The 9,094-nt window shown below is 44.1% G+C and overlaps 6 protein-coding genes across 6 annotated transcripts; 2 read left to right on the top strand and 4 right to left on the bottom strand.

Moving 5' to 3' along the window:
* Positions 1–861: 861 nt before the first annotated feature.
* Positions 862–1,500, top strand: FOMMEDRAFT_27085 (uncharacterized protein; the record flags this gene model as incomplete). Its single annotated transcript, XM_007264486.1, has 4 exons — positions 862–894; positions 957–1,014; positions 1,097–1,152; positions 1,249–1,500. The coding sequence occupies 4 exons, from the start codon at positions 862–864 to the stop codon at positions 1,498–1,500; spliced, it is 399 nt and encodes a 132-aa protein (XP_007264548.1).
* Positions 1,501–1,803: 303 nt separating this feature from the next.
* On the bottom strand, positions 1,804–3,620 carry FOMMEDRAFT_153856 (uncharacterized protein; the record flags this gene model as incomplete). The annotated part of the gene is made up of 3 exons (XM_007264485.1): positions 1,804–2,799; positions 2,858–3,540; positions 3,608–3,620. 3 exons carry the CDS (start codon positions 3,618–3,620, stop codon positions 1,804–1,806), a joined length of 1,692 nt encoding a protein of 563 aa, XP_007264547.1.
* Positions 3,621–4,168: 548 nt separating this feature from the next.
* Positions 4,169–5,059, bottom strand: FOMMEDRAFT_153855 (uncharacterized protein; the record flags this gene model as incomplete). The annotated part of the gene is made up of 1 exon (XM_007264484.1): positions 4,169–5,059. One exon carries the CDS (start codon positions 5,057–5,059, stop codon positions 4,169–4,171), a length of 891 nt encoding a protein of 296 aa, XP_007264546.1.
* A 183-nt stretch (positions 5,060–5,242) lies between these two features.
* FOMMEDRAFT_153854 (uncharacterized protein) lies at positions 5,243–5,472 on the bottom strand (the record flags this gene model as incomplete). Its single annotated transcript, XM_007264483.1, has 2 exons — positions 5,243–5,370; positions 5,424–5,472. 2 exons carry the CDS (start codon positions 5,470–5,472, stop codon positions 5,243–5,245), a joined length of 177 nt encoding a protein of 58 aa, XP_007264545.1.
* A 1,442-nt stretch (positions 5,473–6,914) lies between these two features.
* On the top strand, positions 6,915–8,221 carry FOMMEDRAFT_27083 (terpenoid synthase; the record flags this gene model as incomplete). The annotated part of the gene is made up of 5 exons (XM_007264482.1): positions 6,915–7,086; positions 7,154–7,183; positions 7,238–7,412; positions 7,474–7,756; positions 7,811–8,221. 5 exons carry the CDS (start codon positions 6,915–6,917, stop codon positions 8,219–8,221), a joined length of 1,071 nt encoding a protein of 356 aa, XP_007264544.1.
* Positions 8,222–8,906: 685 nt separating this feature from the next.
* On the bottom strand, positions 8,907–9,056 carry FOMMEDRAFT_80569 (uncharacterized protein; the record flags this gene model as incomplete). Its single annotated transcript, XM_007264481.1, has 1 exon — positions 8,907–9,056. A coding segment is annotated over one exon (150 nt), but the record flags the coding sequence as incomplete, so codon positions are not given.
* Positions 9,057–9,094: the final 38 nt, after the last annotated feature.

Genomic DNA, 9,094 nt, shown 5'->3' with positions numbered 1-9,094 from the left:
AATGCACTCGTTCGCCCGCTCGAGTCTGGTCCGATCCCAACCTCTACCTACTCGTATCACATCACAGCAGACACGGACACTCTGCACAAATCTTGACGCAGGCTGCACTATGTATGTGTTTTGGTTTATTTTCCTTAATTATTGTAGATAATGATGTATCGTACAAATATTTTAATATAATTGATTTTTGTTATTTTAATAATGAATGGATGTAAGGGAAAATTATTATTATTAAGGAATAATAACTATGTATAGTCTGTAAAACATTACAAATATATATTACCCTTTCAAAACTTGGTAATCCTTACAATACATTTCAAAAAAGGGAGGTCCGATATTATGCATTTTATATGTTTAAAAGGGGTATTACCCTTATGTACTTTTATTACATTCATAAACCTTACAGTACCTTATACAATGTTGTACTACTTTATCAGAAATCGAGGTCCGATAATATGCAAATTACTTTTTTTACTTTTTTTACTTTTTTCACACCATTATAATGTAATATAACCTTTTAGACTTTTTCCCGATGACGAGAGCGGAGAACTGTAACAACTATATTATGGAATTTTTCTACTCAACAAGTGGTACATAATTTATGACAACACATTTTGTGTAATATTTCCGACTTTTCAGAAGATTCAGCTTACTCAGCATGTAATATCTGAGAGACTTGTGTAAAGTATGAAATATTCTGGATATATGGGCAGGAGGTCCAAAATGTATGTCTAAGACCACGGATCATACCGCGTGAGTAACGTGGCGTGGGTGTAGCGTGTCACACACATCACACTCTCGCACGAGAATTCGTGCTCAACGTAGAGGATTCATACAGCAACACACTAGACGACGACGAACATGTCCGCCATCCTTAGAGGCACCTCTCGTATCGTGCGTATTGCTTTTCGAATATTGACTTGCAACGTATTGGACTTACTTGGTCAATTATGTAGGCTCGCCTCGGCCAGACGCAATGCCGTTGCTTCGCTAGTTCGTCTGTTGCGCGTAAAGGTCCGTATATCTAATCCATACTTCTATATCCTGTGACCTTAATATCTAACTCGGACTTGTTCTGCTTTTCTTCCTACTGCAGATATCGTTCAAGAGCTCTACCTCTCCGAACTAAGGTCTTACAAACCTCCTCCAGCGGTAAGTCCTCGTCCACCTTCTCACTCTGCTCAAGCTGCCTTTTGCCTCCGCATCCCGTATTTCTTCCTAGCTCTCATAATAATCTTCCTTCAATAGGCAAAAGATGCACATGTGGGTGTTGTAAAACCATTCACACCGGTCACACCTCCAAAGGCCCCTTCCCCGCCGACGGACCTCGCCTCCGAACTCGCAGCGTACGACGCGCAGGAACCTTCCCTCTCTTCGGTTTCTTCCACTTCGTCTGGTGCAGCAGCATCGTCGGAAATTCCTGATGAGAGTGGTGCAGGTGCAAAGGAGTTCTTGTCATTCCTAGAGGCGGATTTGCCGAAGCCGGAAGCGCATCATTGAGAGGGGAACGTTTGTTTTCTGTTGCTGGTGCGATAGAATAGGGCGGAACGCTAAAACGTAGTCGGTGGTGTAATTGCGTGCACTCTAAATAGAACTCGCGCGCTTTTTGACGCGCTTCAATTTCCGTTCCGCCTGCTGTACCAACACTCGAACGACGAAAAAGCTGTTGTAATAATGCCTAAGAGTACAGAAGTGGTGATTGCTAAGCCTACGACATTTTATTTAGTGTGCAAAGTGTCCTTTTCAGCTCCAATCGGACCCAAAACGGAAGAGAAATAGAGAATAGCAGTTACAACGTCAAAGCTAAATAGAAAGTGCTGTCAAAGGAGCCTCACACTCAAGCTCACCAAATCCCAAATACACCTCCAAACTAATGGGCCTATAAATCCACACCTCACCTTCTTCAAACCTCTCCAAATCATAACATTTCTTAACTGGTTCAGGAGGGTTAAAGTTCCGACTCTGCTCGACGACTTCCAATTCTCGAAATACCCGAGGTTCGATACTTGCCCCATCATAGAGATGCGCAGACGGAGAAGGAGTAGCATCGCGAGAAATGACGGCGGTGTGTTCTGGGTCGCCGAGCATACCGTACGCTCCTGGAGGACCACCGACGATACCGATTCGACGGACACTCCGCCATTCGACAATGTCACCTCTTCGTATGCGGTCATCGCCTCCGCGCCATCGTCCCACTTGAATCCCTCCAGGATATGCGCGACCTGCAAATATCAGGTGTCCGTGTGTTCGACCTAAGCTTGGTACAGGTGGTGGGATAGATGGATCCGAAGCGAAGAACTTGAGTGCCTCATTTGCAAGGTCCCAACATTCGCCTCTTGCGCAAAATTGACCTGAGCCCAAGTAGCTTTCTGCATAGCTCGCGATCGATTCTCCGTACATCTCGTTAGCCTGAACTAATAATTCTTGCGGAAGCGCGGGAGGTACAGGGAGGTATTTCGCTGACCGTTCCGTTACGCGACTGGTCGATACGGAGAAAGACACAGATACCCATGCAGCGCTGAGATCATTGAAGAGAATGGCAAATTGGATAGACTTAGTGTCTCCGCGGGATACCATTTGCGCCTTGTATAGTCGATACAGGTTTGTTTGCAGAGGAGGTGGGATTGCATTGGGTCCAGCGTACCATGCTGTGTCCCATTGGGTCGAAGGGTGGAAATAATCAGCGAGGTCGAGTGCTTGGCTGCCATGCACTGTCGATGGTGGGTACGATGGTGTAAATTCAGATTGTGATTGTGAGACGGTGTCAATACTGGGTTTCGACCACGACCTTATCGTTGGCTAAGGAGGATAAATCGAAATCAAAATCAAAATTTGCTCTAAGCAGGGAAGATCTAACCGGAGGTCCAAGCTTTGCGCCCGAAACAACTGTTGCCTTTGACACAGGCGGAGCTGGAGGAGGCTCAACGTGTTCCCCAACCCTTCCGACTTCTTTCTTCTCTGTCTTTCCTGGGGAGGTGACTTCGGCTGCTCTCTGAAGGTACCGTGCAAAGAACTCATCAAGCCATTCAAAGAACACCTGCTTATCCGTGGGAGAAAGATTCGCCCAGTCAATCGAAGCGATTTCGGTTGAAACGTCGGCTTTTGGGGTTGGTCTTGACCGCTTCCAAGACTGTGGCTGCGACGAAATCGCAGGTCGAGCCTCCGCACCAAACGCCTTCGCCCGTTCTAGGACAGACTGAGTGCGATCAAGTGCAGGTGGAAGTGAAGATTCCGATGGACTGGACAGTGTGTTCGTATTCATAACCGGCTTGGTGTTCCGTACAACAGGTGGAGGAGCTGACTCTGTCGCTCCCACGTCCTCCGTTCCATCCCCACTTGTCCGTCCGAAGCGCTGACCTGATACATGCGAGCGCATCGGAGGTGGAGGAGGCGGAGGGGCTTTACGAGCATCAGGAACGTATCCAGCTTCTGCGAAGCGAGTCTTGGCCATGGGCATACTCGAGTGCCGGTCTCGAGTGTTTTGGACCTTTGTCACTGTTGCATTCTTCGCAGATACTGCTTTGTCTTTGATTGTTGCGACTGTATATGCGTTTATATATGAGATGCAATGTCAGAAGTGAGTGGTATATCGAAGTGGAGGACGAACCGTTGAATGGCATAATGTTGCGATGGAGGCTCAGGCTTAATTACGACCTCACGAGTTTATTAAGTATTCCAAGTCAACAAAGCAACTCTTTGTCTTGCTTGAATTGCAGAGATACACCAGCTTCAATAGGATATAGCGGATTGGATAGTGGTCCTAAGTGGAACTTGACAGAGTTATCAAGCTGATTCAAGCACGCGTCGACTAATTATTAGCGTGAGAATGTACCCTGCTACAGTCCAGACGCATATATTCGCGTCCATCAACTTAATTCACGAACAACAGACATCCAGATAGATGCCAGGGATACTAACATACACGAAAATGTCAATAAAATATTTTCACCCACGAGCTGGCTATAAGCCAGCACATTATTTCGCTAAAAAAAACAAGAAACAAGAGTACACTACAGATTGTCGCACACTGGAAATTAGCGTCCACAAGCCAGCATCACACTTGTGACTTGGCTACTTCCAGAATACCTGATGGTCGATAGTGAACAAGTACAGTCTGACCATACACACTTTCAAAACGCAAAGTCTATGATGTCCCCTGAATATCAAGTTAGAAGCAAAGCCGTCGATAGCGTTCACCATTGCATTTAGCAAGGAAATCCTTCCTGTCTTGGATACGCCGATAGACGCCTTCCCGGTCAGTCGTAGAAAACGGGTAGTGAAGCACGTTGACGCCGATAACATAATCCCATAGCTTCAATGAGTCCCAACGTGACTCCAGCATGTTGCACAACGCATCTGCACATTCCTGGAGATCGCCAACAACGGAGTACGTACGAAAGAAAAGCCATCCTAGCTTGGGACATACAATCTGGTTGGGTATGTCGCGGGTGTAATTACTTGTATCAGCGCCTGTTCGTATTGAGAGAAGCTCAAAGAGTCGCGCTGATACGATGCGTAAACTCAAGCTGAGCGCCTGGAGCATGGGAAGGAGAGGGAGAACGCGCATGATAGTTTCTTCGCCCGCACAGCTCCCACAGATTTCCAAGCGTGTCAATGGTGGTAACGAGCGTTCGACAAAGGTTAAGAGACTTCCACCTTCACTTCCAAAGTATTTAAGGACTTTCAGAGCGGGGAGGGCCAGTTTATCGATTAGTAGGACAGGAGCGGTATCCCGCAAGGAAAGGGTCTGGAGGTTGCGTGAGATGACCGAACGATTTTCATTATTAGTTGGACGATTCACTTTGAGGACAATCTGGAGTTTCTTCAAATTTGGGGCCACCTCAAGGAATGTTAGACATTGTTGCACCAAGGAAAATCCCCCCAAATCGAGATCAACCGAGCGCGCCAGATGCACAGGCTTGTCTCCAAATTCTAGAAGGAACGGACCATTGAGGTATAGGTATTCAAGCTTGGAAGACTGTGCAAGGTTGATGCTGCCAGCCTTTTTGGCCCCATCGCTAAGTTTAAGGTGGAAGCGTAGTGCAGTCAGCATTGGCATATTTGTTAGCTTTATACCGGGAAAGCCAGGAGGTATCTATATTTGCTAAATTAGTTTACTTTCCCCTAATGTCACCGATAGGAAGTGGCATTAGACAATGCGTTCAGCTACTTAACCATCCTCTTGAGACCTGTTATCCTCGAAGTAACAGATGAATTAGAAATTGCGTGGTACTCCAACCGATCAGTCAAACCATACATCGAAAACCTCGACGAGCCGTTTCTGAGGCGGTCGGCGAATGTAGTGGTTCAGGGTTATGCTAAGTGCATGGCATGAGAAATATTCGCACAATTGCTGACAAACGACTGAAACTGTCTCTAATGCATCAACATTCTTATCAAAGTCATGGACGTTGCATACACACAGGCAAAAATGTCGTGAAGTGTCTCCGGAGGTAGGAAATTGATGCCCATGGCGACAAAATGGTCTCGTATGCTAAATGGGAATCGCAGAAAACTGTAGAGCAAGGAAGACGCCACTATTGCTTTGACGACATGAATCCGTCAGTCTTGCTATGAGGTCAATGCAAAGCGGTGTGAACTTAACCTACTAACGTTGACCGCTATTAGTAACTACTAATGTTACTTGGGGCGGTTTAACTATTAGGAACTGGGTTCGGGCACAAGGGACGCATGGGACGCACGGGAAGCATGGAACCTTGCAAGTGAGTGCGGGAACTTCAATAGGTTTCATTATGTAAGTGGATACCCAATCTAGCTAAAGCAAGGGCTAGTCGCCAATGTAAGAGTGAAATGACTATAGCAATCGCCGGCTGCACTGACTGAATTGAATAAAAGAATATGGGGTCCTTAATGGCTACTGTTTTGTACCATCACTTTGACGGATTTTGTCCAAAATGTTTCAAGTCAATGTGATCCGATAATTCCAATCAATTTGTGACTTACAAGTTACAACCCTGCTCAGATATTTATGCTTTCTTTCAAGGGTCACTGGCATATTGAAACCACAACAGGAAGGCATAGCTCCTGCTTTATTGTATACTGTTACAAGGAATTCTATAACTCTCTTGACTGTACAGCTGATTCAATGCATATTTCTGATTCCTCTAAAAGTACATACTATACAGCTCAGAACTTGACCCTAGTCTATATTGCAAAAAGAGCTTCTGCAAGGCCTTCTGTGTGTGGCACGTTGATGAAACTATATCCATTATGTTTGGTTAACTTGCCAGAAGCGTTCCAGGCACCAAACTGAGAATGCTATTGTACTACTGTTGTGATTATCTAGATCTTATTCACATAGTATGAGATTCCTTTAAGGAATGGTGTGATCAGTCTTAGGAGTGCATGTTGCTGTGTCCCTAACTTGAAGATGACTGAACATAGGGTAACTGTGTATTTCAAGTAAAAAAACTGAGTGCAACACAAAATATATTATATAGGTTTCTACAAATGCAAAAGGAAAAGAATGGCTTTATTGAGAAGTACTGGATAAATCTTATGATAGAATGTTGCAGATCTTGTACCAAGCCAAGGTTGTAATCACTCTGATGCAAATGGATTAGGATACACCGGGTTCCATACAGTGAACTTAGCTCCTTACTACTATTGAAGTCCAATCTTGGCTAGGTCAGTTATACAGACTTGTTTGATTTCCCTGACTAGTTGATAGATAAGAACTGTGGGAAAAACCTAGTCTAATAGGTACGTTACGTTACTAACTATAATTAACTTTTACTACAATCTAGAGTGTTCCAAGTTCTTCCTTCAGTCACATATGTCTAGTCAGAAACGGGCCGTTCTTTCTACCGTTTCTCTAATGTTTGTCATCATACTTTGGTTTAAAGCCAAGTCGATTTGCTTGTAGCTGCTATCATCTTGCTTTCTCTTCCCCAATGTCTAACAATACCAAGCTACTCTTTCTTCCAAGTACCCTAGAAAACTGGCCTTGGAAACGGGCAATAAATCCTTATTATGAAGAGGTCAAAGCAGAGGCTGATGCTTGGGTCCGCGCCTTCAAAGCATTTTCGCCTCGATCACAGTATGCTTTTGAGAAGTGTAACTTTTGTTAGTCCTCTCCTTGTGTTATTTCCGCAATAAACTACTGAGAGATATTCATATTAAGCGCTCCTAGCTGCACTAGCGTACCCATGGGTCTCTCGGGGTAGGTTGTGCACTCAATACATGGACACCAATAAAATTCACAATTGTTATGTAGAACACCTTCGCACAGGCTGCGACTTGTTGATTCTGCTTTTTGCCATCGACGAATACACCGACGTAGATTCTGAGGCAGCAGTCCGAGACATGGCCGATATTGTAATTGATGCCCTTAGAAACCCTGAGAAGTCCCGTCCTGAAGGAGAAATCCCTCTTGGGGAAGTTACTAGACAGTGAGTAAAGACAGGCAATGTGGCTACCAACACGGTTGAGACGCTAAGGTAGCTTTTACAGGTTCTGGGAGCGGGCTATCAAGACAGCCTCTCCAAGCTCTCAACGCCATATGATCGAAGGGTTTACATATTATATTGAAGAGGTTGTTCAACAGGCAGCACATAGGGACAATTGCACACAGCTCACAATTGCATCGTACCTGGAGAACCGACGTGGAAATGTTGGCTCCGTACCTGCATATGTTGCAATGGAACTTGACCTCAATCTTCCTGACGAAGTATTCTACCACCCCACCATCGCCAATTTGAGTGTAAACGTATCAGACCTACTCATTTTCGACAACGTACGTTGTACAACAGTGCAAGTCCTCGTTTAAAATACTGAAAAACTTTCTTAGGACATCTATTCATACAACAAGGAGCAAGCGGTCGGAGACGATCTTAGCAACATCATTACTATAGTAATGCACGAGTTCAGCACCGATTTGGAGGGTGCAATCAATAAGGTTGTTCAGCTACACGCACAAACTGTGAAAGAATTCCTCGACGGTCTTAAGAAGGTTCCGTCGTGGGGTCCGGAAATTGATTGCCAAGTCCAGCAGTATCTCTATGGACTAGCAAATTGGGTACGAGCGAACGACTGCTGGACTTTCGAGTGTGGACGGTACTTTGGCAACAAGGGTCTCGAAATCCAGAATAAACGCGTTGTGCAGCTTCTCCCAAAGGTTGCCCCTCCCCGTCAGGACACGTCATTGAGGCGCGAGAACGTTGCCGTTCCCCTCGTAGAGGCATTGGAGGTTGGCGCATGACAATTTTGTAGTAAAGGGAAATTTTAGGATAAAGAACAAATTGTTAGATATTACGCCCTCGTTCCTTTTCGGAAGGCAGGCTCGACCTTAGAAATTTCATGTATTTCAATGTCTTTTGTCATGTAAAGGTGTGTATCAGTGAAGTTTTATATCAATGGAAGGACAGATGTATATGTATGTGATTCTGCAGCTTGGTATAGACAAACGTGGAGAGCACCACCTATATTTGATCTATTGGTGTCAAGAGATGCCTGTCCTATCTTTGAATCCGTCAGGAGAAAGTCAAAATTATTATATACTCTTATATGTATCTAAAATATGTAAAAAAACAATATTATCCATAATGACATTTATTGCACCCCTCATTGGATAAGATATATAAAAGATACTATAAGGTTGTAATAAGATAGATTTATATTATGAGAATTAATAAACATTACATGTCTTTACAATAGGGATATAAGAATTATAGTTCTTAGGAAAGTCTATAATGGTATATATTGCACCCCTCTTTTGATATGGCATAATATTTCTTATGCTATCTTATAATCCTTATATAAGTTAATTTACAGCTTATATCTAATCTGAATGGCTTATTATACAATATATATTTTATTTAAATATTTTATTCTTTACTAACAATGATACATAATATTAATACATTATGATAGGAGCAAAAGTATCACTACCTTATCAAATCACAACAACTGATAGACGTACCGTGGGTATTCATCTCCTCGTGCTCTTTCTTCCCCTGCTTTGCAAGTTCGTCCCAGTACTTACGTTCCTCTACAAACAGCGAACGCCATTGTTGTGAGATCGTTTTGGAGAGGTCAGCTTGACGCTGATGTCGTGCTACCAGGTCGCCTCTGC

This window comes from Fomitiporia mediterranea (assembly GCF_000271605.1).
Source record: "Fomitiporia mediterranea MF3/22 unplaced genomic scaffold FOMMEscaffold_4, whole genome shotgun sequence".
NCBI lineage: Eukaryota > Fungi > Basidiomycota > Agaricomycetes > Hymenochaetales > Hymenochaetaceae > Fomitiporia > Fomitiporia mediterranea.
Note: the sequence above shows the minus strand (reverse complement) of the source record. Positions and strands in the feature narration are given on the sequence as shown.